The 19354-nt window shown below is 43.5% G+C and overlaps 1 protein-coding gene across 2 annotated transcripts in view; it reads left to right on the top strand.

Annotated features, from left to right (window-relative positions):
• LOC121282201 (differentially expressed in FDCP 6 homolog) overlaps positions 1–19354 on the top strand; it is a 282331-nt gene that overhangs the window by 229303 nt on the left and 33674 nt on the right. For both annotated transcript variants that reach the window (XM_041195784.1, XM_041195783.1), the window contains exon 4: positions 16510–16737. In XM_041195784.1, the coding sequence (XP_041051718.1) occupies positions 16510–16737 (228 nt within the window). The remainder of the gene's footprint in view (positions 1–16509; positions 16738–19354) is intronic.

Genomic DNA, 19354 nt, shown 5'->3' with positions numbered 1-19354 from the left:
AACTGGAGAGAGAGACACACAAACTGGAGAGAGACACACAAACTGGAGAGAGACACACAAACTGGAGAGAGAGACTCAAACTGGAGAGAGAGAAAGACACACACAAACTGGAAAGAGAGACACACACACAAACTGGAGAGAGAGAGACACACACACACAAACTGGAGAGAGAGACACACACACACAAACTGGAGAGAGAGAGACACACACACACAAACCGGAGGGAGAGACACACGCACACACAAACGGGAGAGAGAGAGACACAAACTGGAGAGAGAGACTCAAACTGGAGAGAGAGAAAGACGTACACAAACCGGAGAGTGACACACACAAACCGGAGAGTGACACACACAAACCGGAGAGTGACACACACAAACCGGAGAGTGACACACACAAACCGGAGAGTGACACACACAAACCGGAGAGTGACACGCACACAAACTGGAGAGTGACACGCACACAAACTGGAGAGTGACACGCACACAAACTGGAGAGTGACACGCACACAAACTGGAGAGAGAGACACACACACACACAATCTGGAGAGAGAGACACACACACACACAATCTGGAGAGAGAGACACACACACACACAATCTGGAGAGAGAGACACACACACACACACAATCTGGAGAGAGAGAGACACACAAACTGGAGAGAGACACACAAACTGGAGAGAGACACACAAACTGGAGAGAGACACACAAACTGGAGAGAGAGACACAAACTGGAGAGAGAGACACAAACTGGAGAGAGACACTCAAACTGGAGAGAGAGAAAGACACACCCTCGCACAAACTGGAGAGACAGACACACACACACGCACAAACTGGAGAGAGAGAAGCACACACACAAACTGGAGAGACAGACACAAAAACTGGAGAGAGAGAGACACACACACACAAACAAACTGGAGAGAGAGAGACACACACAAACTGGAGAGAGAGAGACACACACAAACTGGAGAGAGAGAGACACACAAACTGGAGAGACACACACAGACTGGAGAGACACACTCAAACTGGAGAGACACACTCAAACTGGAGAGCTACACACAAACTGGAGAGCTACACACAAACTGGAGAGCTACACACAAACTGGAGAGCTACACACACAAACTGGAGAGCTACACACAAACTGGAGAGCTACACACACAAACTGGAGAGCTACACACACAAACTGGAGAGCTACACACACAAACTGGAGAGCTACACACACAAACTGGAGAGCTACACACACAAACTGGAGAGCTACACACACAAACTGGAGAGACAGACACAAACTGGAGAGACAGACACAAACTGGAGAGACAGACACAAACTGGAGAGACAGACACAAACTGGAGAGACAGACACAAACTGGAGAGACAGACACAAACTGGAGAGACAGACACAAACTGGAGAGAGAGAGTGACACACACAAAGTGGAGAGTGACACACACAAAGTGGAGAGTGACACACACAAAGTGGAGAGTGACACACACAAAGTGGAGAGTGACACACACAAAGTGGAGAGTGACACACACAAAGTGGAGAGTGACACACACAAAGTGGAGAGTGACACACACAAAGTGGAGAGTGACACACACAAACTGGAGAGTGATACGCCCACAAACTGGAGAGTGATACGCACACACCTAATCTGGAGAGAGAGACACACACAAACTCAAACTGGAGAGAGAGACACACAAACTGGAGAGAGATACACACAAACTGGAGAGAGAGACACACAAACTGGAGAGAGAGACACACAAACTGGAGAGAGAGACACACAAACTGGAGAGAGAGAGACACACAAACTGGAGAGAGAGACACACAAACTGGAGAGAGAGACACACAAACTGGAGAGAGAGACACACAAACTGGAGAGAGAGACACACAAACTGGAGAGAGAGACACACAAACTGGAGAGAGAGACACACAAACTGGAGAGAGAGACACACAAACTGGAGAGAGAGACACACAAACTGGAGAGAGAGACACACAAACTGGAGAGAGAGACACACAAACTGGAGAGAGAGACACACAAACTGGAGAGAGAGACACACAAACTGGAGAGAGAGACACACAAACTGGAGAGAGAGACACACAAACTGGAGAGAGAGACACAAACTGGAGAGAGAGACTCAAACTGGAGAGAGAGAAAGACACACACAAACTGGAAAGAGAGACACACACACAAACTGGAGAGAGAGAGACACACACACACAAACTGGAGAGAGACACACACACACACAAACTGGAGAGAGAGAGACACACACACACAAACCGGAGGGAGAGACACACGCACACACAAACGGGAGAGAGAGAGACACAAACTGGAGAGAGAGACACAAACTGGAGAGAGAGACACAAACTGGAGAGAGTGACCCAAACTGGAGAGAGAGACTCAAACTGGAGAGAGAGACTCAAACTGGAGAGAGAGACTCAAACTGGAGAGAGAGACTCAAACTGGAGAGAGAGACTCAAACTGGAGAGAGAGACTCAAACTGGAGAGAGAGACTCAAACTGGAGAGAGAGACTCAAACTGGAGAGAGAGACTCAAACTGGAGAGAGAGACTCAAACTGGAGAGAGAGAAAGACGTACACAAACCGGAGAGTGACACACACAAACCGGAGAGTGACACGCACAAACCGGAGAGTGACACGCACAAACCGGAGAGTGACACACACAAACCGGAGAGTGACACACACAAACCGGAGAGTGACACACACAAACCGGAGAGTGACACGCACACAAACTGGAGAGTGACACGCACACAAACTGGAGAGAGAGACACACACACACACAATCTGGAGAGAGAGACACACACACACACACAATCTGGAGAGAGAGAGACACACAAACTGGAGAGAGAGAGACACACAAACTGGAGAGAGAGAGACACACAAACTGGAGAGAGAGAGACACACAAACTGGAGAGAGACACACAAACTGGAGAGAGACACACAAACTGGAGAGAGACACACAAACTGGAGAGAGACACACAAACTGGAGAGAGACACACAAACTGGAGAGAGACACACAAACTGGAGAGAGACACTCAAACTGGATAGAGAGAAAGACACACCCTCGCACAAACTGGAGAGACAGACACACACACAATCTGGAGAGAGAGAGACACACAAACTGGAGAGAGAGACACAAACTGGAGAGAGACACTCAAACTGGAGAGAGAGAGACACTCAAACTGGAGAGAGAGAGACACTCAAACTGGAGAGACACTCAAACTGGAGAGAGACACAAACTGGAGAGAGAGAGACACAAACTGGAGAGAGAGAGAGACACAAACTGGAGAGAGAGAGAGACACAAACTGGAGAGAGAGAGACACACACAAACTGGAGAGAGAGAGACACACACAAACTGGAGAGAGAGAGACACACAAACTGGAGAGAGAGAAAGACACACCCTCGCACAAACTGGAGAGACAGACACACACACACGCACAAACTGGAGAGAGAGAAGCACACACACAAACTGGAGAGACAGACACAAAAACTGGAGAGAGAGAGACACACACACACAAACAAACTGGAGAGAGAGAGACACACACAAACTGGAGAGAGAGAGACACACACAAACTGGAGAGAGAGACACACAAACTGGAGAGACACACACAGACTGGAGAGACACACTCAAACTGGAGAGACACACTCAAACTGGAGAGCTACACACAAACTGGAGAGCTACACACAAACTGGAGAGCTACACACAAACTGGAGAGCTACACACACAAACTGGAGAGCTACACACAAACTGGAGAGCTACACACACAAACTGGAGAGCTACACACACAAACTGGAGAGCTACACACACAAACTGGAGAGCTACACACACAAACTGGAGAGCTACACACACAAACTGGAGAGCTACACACACAAACTGGAGAGACAGACACAAACTGGAGAGACAGACACAAACTGGAGAGACAGACACAAACTGGAGAGACAGACACAAACTGGAGAGACAGACACAAACTGGAGAGACAGACACAAACTGGAGAGACAGACACAAACTGGAGAGAGAGAGTGACACACACAAAGTGGAGAGTGACACACACAAAGTGGAGAGTGACACACACAAAGTGGAGAGTGACACACACAAAGTGGAGAGTGACACACACAAAGTGGAGAGTGACACACACAAAGTGGAGAGTGACACACACAAAGTGGAGAGTGACACACACAAAGTGGAGAGTGACACACACAAACTGGAGAGTGATACGCCCACAAACTGGAGAGTGATACGCACACACCTAATCTGGAGAGAGAGACACACACAAACTCAAACTGGAGAGAGAGACACACAAACTGGAGAGAGAGACTCAAACTGGAGAGAGAGAAAGACACACACAAACTGGAAAGAGAGACACACAAACTGGAGAGAGAGACACACAAACTGGAGAGAGAGAGACACACAAACTGGAGAGAGAGACACACAAACTGGAGAGAGAGACACAAACTGGAGAGAGAGACTCAAACTGGAGAGAGAGAAAGACACACACAAACTGGAAAGAGAGACACACACACAAACTGGAGAGAGAGAGACACACACACACAAACTGGAGAGAGACACACACACACACAAACTGGAGAGAGAGACACACACACACACAAACCGGAGGGAGAGACACACGCACACACAAACGGGAGAGAGAGAGACACAAACTGGAGAGAGAGACACAAACTGGAGAGAGAGACACAAACTGGAGAGAGTGACCCAAACTGGAGAGAGAGACTCAAACTGGAGAGAGAGACTCAAACTGGAGAGAGAGACTCAAACTGGAGAGAGAGACTCAAACTGGAGAGAGAGAAAGACGTACACAAACCGGAGAGTGACACACACAAACCGGAGAGTGACACACACAAACCGGAGAGTGACACACACACAAACTGGAGAGTGACACGCACACACAAACCGGAGGGAGAGACACACGCACACACAAACGGGAGAGAGAGAGACACAAACTGGAGAGAGAGACACAAACTGGAGAGAGAGACACAAACTGGAGAGAGTGACCCAAACTGGAGAGAGAGACTCAAACTGGAGAGAGAGACTCAAACTGGAGAGAGAGACTCAAACTGGAGAGAGAGACTCAAACTGGAGAGAGAGACTCAAACTGGAGAGAGAGACTCAAACTGGAGAGAGAGACTCAAACTGGAGAGAGAGACTCAAACTGGAGAGAGAGACTCAAACTGGAGAGAGAGACTCAAACTGGAGAGAGAGACTCAAACTGGAGAGAGAGAAAGACGTACACAAACCGGAGAGTGACACACACAAACCGGAGAGTGACACGCACAAACCGGAGAGTGACACGCACAAACCGGAGAGTGACACGCACAAACCGGAGAGTGACACGCACAAACCGGAGAGTGACACGCACAAACCGGAGAGTGACACGCACACAAACTGGAGAGTGACACGCACACAAACTGGAGAGAGAGACACACACACACACAATCTGGAGAGAGAGACACACACACACACACAATCTGGAGAGAGAGAGACACACAAACTGGAGAGAGACACAAACTGGAGAGAGACACTCAAACTGGAGAGAGAGAGACACACAAACTGGAGAGAGAGAGACACACAAACTGGAGAGAGACACACAAACTGGAGAGAGACACACAAACTGGAGAGAGACACACAAACTGGAGAGAGACACACAAACTGGAGAGAGACACACAAACTGGAGAGAGACACACAAACTGGAGAGAGACACTCAAACTGGAGAGAGAGAAAGACACACCCTCGCACAAACTGGAGAGACAGACACACACACAATCTGGAGAGAGAGAGACACACAAACTGGAGAGAGAGACACAAACTGGAGAGAGACACTCAAACTGGAGAGAGAGAGACACTCAAACTGGAGAGAGAGAGACACTCAAACTGGAGAGACACTCAAACTGGAGAGAGACACAAACTGGAGAGAGAGAGACACAAACTGGAGAGAGAGAGAGACACAAACTGGAGAGAGAGAGAGACACAAACTGGAGAGAGAGAGAGACACACAAACTGGAGAGAGAGAGACACACAAACTGGAGAGAGAGAGACACACAAACTGGAGAGAGAGAGACACACAAACTGGAGAGAGACACACAAACTGGAGAGAGAGACACAAACTGGAGAGAGAGACTCAAACTGGAGAGAGAGAAAGACACACCCTCGCACAAACTGGAGAGACAGACACACACACTCACAAACTGGAGAGAGATACACACACACACAAGCTGGAGAGAGAGACACACACAAGCTGGAGAGAGAGACACACACAAACTGGAGAGAGATACACACACACACACAAACTGGAGCAGGAGAGACACACACACAAACTGGAGAGAGGGACAGACACACGCGCACAAACGGGAGAGAGGGACAGACACACAAACTGGAGAGAGGGACAGACACACAAACTGGAGAGAGGGACAGACACACAAACTGGAGAGAAAGACACACACAAACTGGAGAGAGAGTCACACCCTCGCACAAACAGGAGAGACACACACACAAACACACAAACTGGAGAGAGAGACACACACACAAACTGGAGAGAGTGACACACACAAACTGGAGAGAGTGACACACACAAACTGGAGAGAGTGACACACACAAACTGGAGAGAGTGACACACACAAACTGGAGAGATTGACACACACAAACTGGAGAGATTGACACACACAAACTGAAGAGAGAGAGACACACGCACAAACTGGAGAGAGAGAAGCACACACACAAACTGGAGAGACAGACACAAAAACTGGAGAGAGAGAGACACACACACACACACAAACCGGAGTGACAGACACACACACAAACCGGAGTGACAGACACACACACAAACCGGAGTGACAGACACACACACAAACCGGAGTGACAGACACACACACAAACCGGAGTGACAGACACACACACAAACTGGAGAGACAGACCCGCACAAACTGGAGAGAGATTCCAATTGGGGAGACACACAAACTTGGGGGAGAGAAAGGGATGTGCGTATACAAACTGGAGAGAGAGGCACATGCACAAACCAGAGGTAGAGAGATACACAAATTGGGGAGAGAGAAGGAAAACACAAGCTGGAAGGAGTATGAGAGAGAAGCATAAACTGTAGGCGAGAAACGCAAATTGGTGCAAGGGTGGGCTGGCCTGTGATGTGTGCTTTTGTGTTTTGTCCTGAATGTCAGACAACTTTGGTGCTTAACTCTGTGGACTGAGCCTCATCTCCCTGAAACTAAGCTTCAGTGGTTGTGTAAAAGCCCGTGAATTGAATTAGGTTTCACATTGATTGTGTTTATTAACTTGCAGTTTATTATGAAAATTTCGTAAAATTGTATGAAAACTTAAGTTAGAAGTTACTTCTTTCAGTGATATTTTTGCTGAATCAACTATGTTTACTTGAGACTTCTCATTGCAGTTGATATTGTAGAAACATCAAAAAAGTGTTTTTTTATTTAAACTATTTATCCTGATTTTTCGATTCCGTTATTTTGTTGTTTTATAAATTGTTATTCATCTCACTGCATATAAAGTCAGGTATTTTATTTGCAGTTTGGAGAAACTAAGCCGTTCAACTAATGTAAATGCAATACATGCCATTAAATCACATGATTATGTATCATGAACTGACACATGATCAAATGCCATGTGATCAAATGTTGCACAATTACATCTCTAGAAATAGGTCAAGCCAGAGTTAGCAACCCTACTGCCAGCTGACCTGGCCTTCTGCCCGCCTGCCCACTTTGTTCCCACCCTGGCATTGACTAGGTATAAAAAAGCTGCATGTTTGGTTCCAGCAGGGAGTTAAATTCATGCTGTGCTTTCATAGTTAACACACACACAAACTTTGCTTAAATCATTTAAATTTACTCCCCATCATGACCAGGAATGTAGCTTTGGTGTTTTCCCTGGAGCTTTGGGAATGGAGTTCCCAAAATGATTTCCTTATGACCCCTGAGTCAGTAGCCTTTTATTTGAAGGGAGTTGTGTAATTATGTTGTCATTGCCAACATACTGATGGTAATTACATTATGACCACAATATGAACACCTGCAAAAGCCCTTTTGTAAAATTACTGGGGTTGAGGGGGAATTACAGTTTTCATTCAATTCCACTTCCAGATCTCTACCCCTGCTCACTCTCGCTCCCATCGCAAGCGCTCGTGCCTTTTCAACCTCTACCCACTCACTATCCAAGGTCCCAAACCTTTCTTGATCTTTCTGCTCTACAAAATCAACTGCTGACCCAGCTCAAGGGGAACCACCCACTTCCACATTTTACAGTGCTGCATTCTTGGGGGGAAAAAACTACTGCACTTGTACTGAGAGAACACTTTAAACGGCTTACAGCCAGTTGGGCTGTAACTAAGCACTGGGCTTTTTTTTACTGTTTGTCTGCCACCCTACCCCCACCCCCACCATCCCCCTCCTCAGTCAGTAACCTATATCGATTGACATTGGAAATCAGTTACTGTCTATTGGGAGGCTATTGTTGTTTCTCAGGCAGACAAAGGGAACTTGTGTCTCATGATAAAGAAATAAAATTGGCACAAACATTTATGACCTGTACATCACTTTGGAGCAGAGTTGACAACTGTGAAGAATGAAAAAGTGCAGTGCCTTTGTACAGGGTGGGACACAGAAGAGCAAAGGTCTAAAATGGCAGTAAAGTTACACAAACAATAATGGACATTCAGAGATGAGTTAGAGATGTGGATCAAGCCTCAAGTTGATCTTGTAGACTTAAAGGTCAAAATCAGCAACAGATTGTAATTTTGCTTTTTGTAAATATATATATGTGTGTGTGCGTGTGTGTGTGTGGCAATAAAATGGCTGATATGATTCAAGTTGAGGTGGCTGCATGTGTGCACAGAAATCTTCACTGCTCTCCATTGCAGTGAGATTGCTGAACTGTCAGAGGTGCCACCTTGCAGATGAGACGCTAAACCAAAGTCCTAGCTGCCTGCTCACATAGATCGTATGGCACTATTTTGAAGAAAAGCAAGGTAATTATCCTCTGTGTCCTGGCCAATATTTATCCTTCAATCAACCAGATTATCTGATCATTATCACAGTGCTATTTGTGGGAGTTTCTTGTGCAAATTGGCTGCTGTATTTCCCACACTACAGTGAACAGTGCAACATAAATGCAAGTTTTTCTTTTTTTATTAGGCCAAAGAAATTGCCCCATGTTCAGCTTGCATTGACAGCTCTAGAATTAAACTTCTGGAACATCATTTTCAGATAATATTGAAATAAATGGCAAATTGCCTTTGTGTAAACCATAGAAACAAATAGATGTTGTGAATTACTGAACAGAATAGTAACCTATAATAACCTGCAACTGGTTATTCCCTAACCTAAACCTGAAAAATGTGCATCGCCTGCTCCCAGTGCAGAGGTGTCTTATCACTTCATGTAAAATTGCCAAAGATGGGCAAAACTGGCTACCTTAACTGAAACATACTTCTGTGGCAAAATTTAATGCTTAATTTACAGTACCATCATACTGAATATCTCGGTGTATCAGCTTTATCTTTGTTTATAAATTTATATTTTACACCTTATTAAAATAATTCTGAAAAGCAATTTAGTTTTGAGCATTTTGGTCCTTAAGTAAAATTCTTGGCTTATACACACTTGTGGTTTCCTGTGTTGCTTGAGAAAATGCCTTTCTGCATGATTGTGAAGACGAAAACAGACGGACTTGAGAGTTGCCAAGTTAACCATGACAGCCATGGCTCAGGTGGTTCCACACACTCCTCTGAGTCACATGGTTCCGCATTCAAGTCTCACTTGAGGACTTAAACACAAAAAAATCAAAGGCTTACAGTCCAATGCAGTGCCTAGGAATGCTGCACTTGTAGATGTGCTGTCTTTTGGTTGCGATGATAAACTGAGGCCCTGTCCATGCTTTTGGGTGATGTAAGATTCTATGGTACTATGAAAAAGAACAAGGGAGTTATCTTCAGTGTTCTGGGCAATGTTTATTCCTCAACCAACATCACCAAAATCAGATTATCCGTTCATTTTCATATTTCTTTTTGTGAGAGCTTGCTGCACACTTATAGACTGCTGAGTTTCCTACATTACCATAGTGACTACACTTAAAGGTCTTCATTGGCTGTAAAGTGCTTTGAGACAGCTGGTGATCGCAAAAGGCACTATATAAATGTAATCCTTTTTTTTCTTGTTTTCTTCCCCCTGTACTCTACTCTGTTGATTTTGCTGACCTATGTTGGAGTACGTTACCACATAGATACCAGGCACCTTCTATCACCTCACCTATGTGACCATTCTGAACATGTCAGCCTGGACACTATACAGACCAGTAATTTGTAGGTGGCTGGTGGGAAGGGTATCACAGGCCACCCCGATTCTTCCTTCACCTGACAGTACATGTACACGTTTACCAGCAGCGGTCACTAGAGAGCAGTCAGGAGTGGGAGCCCTGGCTGGTTATCTCCAGTCACCCATAGCCCAAAGGCAGGGACTGAATCTTCTGGCTTCACTGGGGAGCCTCACGCACCAGCTGACTATATTGAGAGATTGTGGGTGTAACTCGCAGCCTACGGTATGGACTCAGAAAATCAGCCTCCACGTTTTGCCTTTACCAGTAAATTTACTGAAATCGGTTAAATCAGCACACACCAGGAATCACAACTGGGACTTTCTGGTCTGTACAGCTCAGCAATTCCAACAGAGGCATGGAGACAAAATTTAGCTAACAGTGTATGACAGGAAGGAAATATTGTTCAGCCAAATTAGCTCTGACTAGAAGCTCAGCCTATCATTTAAATCTTCATTCAAACCCAAGTGGATGTCCTTTAATCCCAATGCCACCTCAACCCCTCCCCCACTGCTATCTGCTATAACCATTGAGCCAAAAATCTTCTATGGTGTTGCCTATATTAAATAATTCTTAAGCTGCTTCTAAATGAAGCTGATTTAATGTCTTCGAGAACAAAACTATTGATCAGTGGGATATCCAGTTCGGGAAGTTTCTAAACATGTACAGAAGATTTTCATAATTGATTTGAAATCAAAGGTAATTAAGTTGCATAAAAGTTCCTAGTGCTTCAAATTGTGACATTGGCAAAAGACTTATTGAGGTCCCAGGTCCTGTTATAACCCTCTGCATCAGATTTGAACCAGTGGTGCATTTTTTTGAAACAGGTATGTGCGGAAACTGGTTCTGTTGTAACCAGTTGAGGTCTGAAGTTAGTGCAGCCCTCTGAAACCACACTTCCTGTAGCTTTTGAGGCACTTTCTTTGCTACTGAGAAGTACTTAAAAACTTCAATCTAGCTGCCATTGCAGCACTTAATTATTTCCATGCACATAAAATACCTATTTAATGCAAGTTTTAATATTTGAAGTTTTAACATTTAGACTTTGCACTGTACAAGTGCTAGTCTCCAACAGCAGAGTCTAAACACCTCTTAAGTGTAAATGCAGTGGTAGTGTCACCAAAATCACCTTGTTTTGTACCTATTTTCAACATGATTTTAGTTTGTATCTTAGACTATTTGCCATTCGTTGCTAACCTTTACTCCCTTTGCCTTTATTCTGATCCTTTTTAATTGTTGTTCATTTGTAAAATCCTCCAATCTTGACGAGGGGGCCACACCTAAAACATGAATCCTTCTCTGCTCTCCACAGGCACTGACTGACCTGAGTTTTCAACATCTTCCATTACATTAGATTACATTCATAGGGTATGTGGCACGGAAACAGGCTATTTGGCCCATGCCAGCTAGTATTTATGCTTGACTCGAGCCTCCTCCCATCTTTTCTCATCTAAATCTACCATCATAGCCATCTATTTCCTCCTATCTCAATTGATTGTCTAACTCCCCCTTAAATGCATCAATATTATTCACCTTAACCACTCCATATGGTAGCAGGTTCCACATTCTCATGACTCTTTGGGTAAAGAAGTTTTTTCTGAATTCCCTATTAGATTCCTCGGTAACTACCTTATATTGATGGCCTCTAGTTACGCTGTTTCCTACAGGAGGAAAGATTTTGTCTGATTCTGCTCTATCAGAATCTTCTGTTTTTATTCAAGTCATGTGATCAGCTAATTCAATATTTGGGTAATCTTTCAACAAGTTTTCCATCTGAAAGTTATAAACTCACTGAGCTGAACAACATCCTGGGTGAGATTATGCTGGGACAGTGCAAACTCATACATAGGAAGCTAGTGCGTATCCCTCCCAACAAAATTGAACCAGGGATTCTAGGCACTAGCAGGATTTCCAAAGATGGTGGGCATGTAGATGACTTCATACACATTGAAATATAAATGCCCCTTAGTGATGTACGTGAACCAATTTTACTTACAATTTCTGGAGTCACATAATTCTTTCAAAGACTTATGCTTGTAAGAATTATTTGATAACTGACCACAAAATTGCTGTTGGAATACTTTGAGCATGTTTGAATCCCATGAAATGAAGGTCACTGTGATTTTAAACTTTGTAAACACAGTAACATGGCTGCTACTGGGCATACTTTCCAATTGCTGAATTAAGAGGGAGATGTCCTAATCATTCCGATTGTGTCATAACTGCACAACCTAATGGAGTTATGTAAAATATTTCCTGTGTATCACATAATCTTGCAATCCAGTGATGGGGGCTGCAATTTTGGAAACGGAGGGATACTCTGAGTCTTGGGATTGGAGCATCAGGACGTTCAACAATTTGACACTGACTAGAGGCACAGGGAACCAACTAATAGAAAAATCACTTTAGCAGAATGTGCTAAAGCAGACAAACTTTCCTTCTTGGTGGGCTATTGTATTCTGTATGAAAATATTCCTGTCAAAGCTCAACAAGTGGAGTTGTTAACATGGCTCCTAAGCAGTGTCACTACTGTTAGGTACCACGTGCCTGTGCAGGAAGAAGCCGGCCTTCCCTAATGAAGTTGAATTGTTTGAATACTTTTCTAGCGATCCAGCCACATTGTTCGTGATATGCCCGGAAGCACCGCAACCAGAATTTCGAACAGTGGGGATCAAATGAAAGGCTGCTGACTTCCCAGAGCACGGGGCAGAGTTTGCATGTGACTGGGATGTTATGGGGGGTGGTGGGGGATGGTGGAGAGGTGGGGAAATAGGGCAAGATGGAGTGGGGTTTTGAATTGGGGCATACTGGTCAATGCCTCTTCCAAAAGTGCACCAAGAGATTCGATCACTGCTTAGGCGTGCCGATTGCCTAATGGGTTGACATCTTAAATTTTACCATTTTTTCAGGAGCCTAATGAACCTCGTGTACAATACCATTCATGCTGGCCGCCCACATTAAGGTGTGCTGGGTGCTATAGTTACATTGCAGCCTCTGCACTCAATTTTCCAGGGAATGGGCACCCAATGAACTTCAGTATTAGCCCCATAGTTTTTAATGTGCCCTTCTGTTTATAATAGCATATTCAGTTTATAATCTACATATTAGCTCAGCAAAACAGTGCATGTGACTGAGGTATGAACAATGTTGAAATCACTTGTATGGCAGATACATGTTCCAATTTTTTCGTTTGGTTTGAATGCTATGTATGGATTACTAATATTAGTAATGACTTAAGTAAATATGAGAAGCTAAACTGAATAGTAAAATTATTACAGGCTGTCCTGTCAGACGTACACTTCGTAAATAAAATATGTATTATATATCAGCTACATATAATAATTTGCATCCATTATAATAGATTAAATATCCATTACTTTCTACTCCTACTGTAATTGAAATCAGAGGAAATAGCTCCCTTGGTAGGTGCAATCTCTCTAGTGCAGTACTGAGTCACACAGGACTCAATCCTGATCCCTGACACTCTGCTGGGTTAGCTGCTTTCATTCAGGTTCATGGTAAAGTTTCTACAGGTGTCCTGAGCATTTTTGGGATTTGAAGGACGAAATGAGCCATGATTCCAAATTACGATTTACTGTCTGTGAAATTCCTCGTGGAAGGTGTGTCTGTGTGGATATCAGACAAGTTCTTGGGCCAAGATGCCAAAGTGGATCCAGCATTTGTGGAAGTTTACCACAACTCAGCACTTTGAGCAAATGAGGGGAGATAATTGAAGGGTAGGAAGGTGAGGAACCTCAGCCCCCCCAAAAATTCTGTAGGATATAATGAGGACAGCTACATGCAACTTTCCATCTACAGTATCAGTCCTCCAGGTACCAGCACAGATGCCTTGGGAACTATTTTCAATTAAGTTGTCTCCATTCCACTATCTATGAAAGTGAACAGCTTAATTTCCCCAAGTCTTTCAGTTCAACAAATTTGGTCTAATCGCACAATCCATATGTATAGTTTTGTAATGAATAAAAAACATGTCACTCATTGGAAAAATGTGCTTTTAAGAAAAGCACGCAACAAGCCTCCTGAATTTCTTTCTTTATCCACCTTTTTAAAACAAAACACCAATGCTGCATGGCTTTCTGAAGTATCAGTCAAAATGATAGTTTAACATAGCTGCTTAAAACTTCATCTTCGTTTGGTTCATTGAATGTGAGCATTGCTGACAAAGTCAGCATTTATTGTCCATCCTTAATTGCCCTTGAGAGGGTGGTGAGCTGCCTTCCTGAATTGCTGTACTCAAGGTAGGAACACCCACAGCGCTGTTAGACAGGGAGTTCCAGGATTTTGACCCGGCAACTGTAAAGAAATGGGGATATCGTTCCAAGTCAGGATGGTATGTGTCTTGGAAGAGAACTTGCAGGTGGTAGTGTTCCCATGCATCTGCTGCCCTTGTCCTTCTTGGCAATTGCTCTCCCAGAATCTCATAAATTCTGAGTCACTGCTATACATTTAACAAATGTCTGTAATTTAATTGAGTGGTTGAGCCCATGCTCTTGAATTCTGTTGAGCTCCAAAAATATGACTTTTCAGTTAACTTTTAGCCAGATCGTTAGCAGTTGATTGATGAGCACATCAGTTCTTGCCTACCTTGTTCAAGATCTCAAAACTGTGAACCCATTTCCTCCCTCAGATTTTTTTAACAACGTCATGATTTTTCTTCCAACAATCTATAGATTTTAAAATCCACACCTGGTGCCATCAGTTTGATTAATTCCGTCTCTTCTATTCTTTTCAAATTTGGTGATGTTGTATGAGTGTTGGTCCTTATTTTAAAGATCTTATCCAGTACAGCTGTAAGAAACATTGGCTGAGTAGGAGAATATGCAGATAGGGTTAAATAATGTAGGCTGGAAAAAAGTTCGCATGGACTATAAACATCAATGTGGATCAGTTGGACCAAATGTCCTGTTTCTGTGCTGTAAATTCTATGTACAGTATTTCTGTGCAGTAGTTGGAGGGTGGCAATTTACTATCGTGTGGTTCAGAATGTAACTTCAAGACAAAAGTTGCTAATCTCCCAATGGACACATATTATGTTTCTCTCACCTTTTAAAACCTAAATAACTCCTACTGTAAAGCCACAAATCACCATACCCAATACCCCATCACCCCACCATTCCTTATAAATATTGGCCAAGATCTCCAGTCTCTGGATGGTTGGAAACCGTACCTGGTGCTACAGGGACCCTTGGAAGTCCCAGTGCAAGGATTCCACAGAAATTGGCCAGGAATTTTCAACTTCCAGTGGGCAATTCCCCTATGGCTGGGATCTTCTGAGGAAGTCTCCAACTCTAAGTTAGACTTGGAGACTTCAGATGCTTCCAACTCAGCCACCTGGGTAGTTACCCAGGAAATATTAGACAGGAAAATACCATATCTAACTCCTGGGAACTGATCCCTCCAACAGCCCCCCCTGACCCTCCAACAGCCTCCCTCCACCCCCCCGGACACTCCGACAGCCCCCCAACCCTCCTACTTCCCCGACCCTCTGACTCACCCACCTGACCCTCCGACTCACCCCGCCGACTCTTTAGCTCCTGGACCCTCTGACTCCCTCCACCCCTGGACCCTCCGACCTCTGCCTCACCCAGATACTCTGAGTTCCTCACCCACCCTGGGCCCTCTGAATTCCTACCGCCCCACCACCCCCAAGGCCCTCCATGAATGAAGACTTATGAAAATACAGCAGCTATCATCATAGAAAGGAGGCATGGCTTGGTTTTTCCCCTACAATCCTGTTCACTCCGAGAACAGGCATGCTCCGCATTTCTGAAGAGGCCCAGTTCGGAAGCCTGGGCCAGAAATTTGGAACCCCGGAACAGGAGGGCGGTGGCAATCTAACAGTAATTGCCACTCCTCAGAAGATTCGGCCCAATGTTCTGTAAAGTTGAAGGATCACTAAAGGTGCATATAGGTAAGAATCGGCCAACACAATATCCTGGGTTCTGGAGGTCAGAATAATTTTGGAAAAAATTGGATTTTATATTCTGAGAAAACTATATTCAAAAAAGTATTCTGAATAAACTATATTCAAAAAGGTTAAGACCCATCTGGTCATATATGACTGCTTGGATGACAGTGTTTTGTTTGCGAACTATGTATCTGAGTGGCATTGTTCTTTGTTCTCACTATAGGTGGAGTATCTACTGAAAAAAGTCTGCACAGAGATGAATGTAGAGTGGAGTGCGGGGGAGTTGGATGATTTCTTCGCCCAGGAGCCCTTGCAGCAGAATGGAATCACAGTCTGGGTGCTTCTGGAGTGGGTGAATTCTGGGAGATTTACCAGGGGGATCGAGAAAGAGACGATCACAATGGCAGTGCAGGAGGTCTATCAAGAAATTATTGAGGATGTGCTCAAACAAGTATGTATTTTTCAAGTAAATGCTCTGGAATTTTTGATTCCCTTTTCTCAAAAAATATACTTTATTCATAAAAATAGCAAAGGTACATTTCCTAACTTTTCAAATTTGGCATTGCTTAGAGTGCAATACAGTTTAGTTTCTTTCAAAACAGAATGAGGTGTCTCACTAAACTTACAACTACAAATTATATTTACAATATACATTTATATTTCATGTCAAACATTCTTTGCTACCTACAATCCAATGGGTTTTACACGAGTACCAGCCCTTTGGTACTTGGTGGCAAGAGGGCCTTAGGCATAGGCCTTTCTCCATTGAGCCCCAAGGTTTAGTGTGTCCCTCAGCACAAAATCCTGAAACTTGCTGGTGTGCATTACTTGACCATGGACAGCTCTTTGCACGGGAAGACCAACAGGTGTCAGGCAGACCAAAGAGCTTCTTTCTCTGAGTTTATGGTCCTCCAGCAGCAGTTGATGTTCGTCTCAGTGCATGTCCCTGGGAACAGCCCACAGAGCACTGAGTTCTGTTATACTGAGCTGCTTGGGATGAATCTTGATAAAAATCACTGCATCTCTTTTTGGCTCACTTCACAACTCTTCTCTGCACCTTTATCTCTGAATCATAAGCACAGGTAGATGGATTTACATTCCTGCATTCCTTCTAATTAAAGATGACTTTACTATCATCATGCATGCAAGGTAGCTCTTGCCTTTGAGAGAAGAGCTGTGCAGAATGTGGATAAAATGTTTGATTATTCTAGTGCCCTAGTTGAAAATTAATTCAGACCTTCAAAAAATTGCAATGTTAACTGAAAAGGAAAGATATGCAGGGCTCTGGGGAGAAGGCGGAGAAGTGGCACCAGATAAATTGCTCCTACCAAGAGCCAGCACAGACACGATGGGTCAAATGGCCTCCTGTGCTGTAATGATTCTGTGATTTTGATAATGATAATGTGATAAATGAAAGCATAAATTAAAATATATAATTACATATAAAAAACGGTTATTCTAAACTCCATCCACTAGGGTTTAAACCCTTATCATGCACAGTTATAAGGAACTTTACTGTAGGATCCGTGCTTTTACCAGGAATTCTGTAGTTTTTAACGTTGGAACTTCAGGAGTTTACATTCAGTCACATATTTTATTAAATAAATTCATATTTAGATTGCATTGTGTTAGCACAGTATCATTGGTTGACTTTGCCCGATTGTGCATAATTTGCATTTTTAAAATCATTTTTTGATTCATTTTTAATCAAATTAAATTTCTGAATCCAAAGCTGCTGCTGCTAAGCATTTTTTCCATATCCTTACTCGAAATAAGTTTGACACATTAATGAAGCATTTCCCCAAGGCTTTCATCAGATCCACTGTGATTTCCATGCAATAATAGCGACACTTTGATGTAAAGCTTGATTCTTGATCGATACCCCAAGTATTCAACTATGTTTCAGAAATACTGAAGAACACATGTTATAAGTGGGATATTGTGGGTCTGATATTTGTGCTCATTATGTAGGAGTGTATCCAACAATGGGTATGAAGTTGCAATTTGGAGGAAGTGTGTGGAATTGTAAAACTGCTGCTTACATCATTGGAGAATGGGTTTGTTAAAAGTTCAAGTTCATTTAAATACAGCATATCAAAGCCTTCACCATTAATGCTAGCTGGTATTTTTGATCGCTTTTGTTCGCATGTTTATCTTATTTCCTAGGAGCAGGCAGATGATGAATCTTGATGAATCTTGGAAATGACTATTTGTTGATTCAATGATTAGAAAATCAGGAGTGCTAAACTCTATGCCCAGTTCTCCAATCTGCATTCCCATTAAGCAAGCCTCTGTGTTGGTAATATCTTCAAACAAAAACTGAGTAAAATTTGAATGAAAGCCAGCCCTGAAGGAGTAATTGAAGTAAACATGAAATTCTTTTGCTTCCAAACAATTGAAACATAAACAGCAGAAACAGAAGCAAGAATAGACCATACGGCCCATCGAGCTTGCTCCATCATTCAAAACAATCACAGCTGATCTTGGGTTTCTACTTTCCCACCTGCTCCCCATATCTCTTAATTCCTTGAGAGACGAAATATCTGTCTATCCCAGTTATAAACATAGTCAACGATGGAAAATCCACAACTCTTTGGGGTAGTGAATTCCAAAAATTCACAGCCCTTTGAGTGAAGAAATTACTCTTCACCTCAGTCCTAACTGATCAACCCCTTCTTCTGAGACTGTTCCAGATTCCTCAACCAATGGAAATAACCTCTGTGCCTATCCTATCAAACCCCTTCAGAATCTTGTATATTTTAACAAGATCACCTCTCATTCTTCTAAACTCCAGAGAATATAGGCTCAATTTACTCAGTTGCTCAGCATGGAATAACTCGTTCATCCCAGGGACCAACTAGTGAACCTTTACTGCACTGTCTCCAATGAAGGTATATTGTTCCTTAAATATGGAAATCATAAAGGGGTGTAGTCTCACCAAAGCCCTGTACAATTGTAGCAATACTTCTTTACTCCTGTAATCTAATCTCCTTGCAATAAAGGGCAATATGCTATTTGTCTTTCTAATTGCTCACTGTGCTTCCAAGTTTACTTTGACTTACCAGTAT

The sequence above is a fragment of the Carcharodon carcharias genome, chromosome 9 (genome assembly GCF_017639515.1).
Source record: "Carcharodon carcharias isolate sCarCar2 chromosome 9, sCarCar2.pri, whole genome shotgun sequence".
Lineage (NCBI taxonomy): Eukaryota > Metazoa > Chordata > Chondrichthyes > Lamniformes > Lamnidae > Carcharodon > Carcharodon carcharias.
This window is presented reverse-complemented; position numbering and strand designations above follow the sequence as displayed.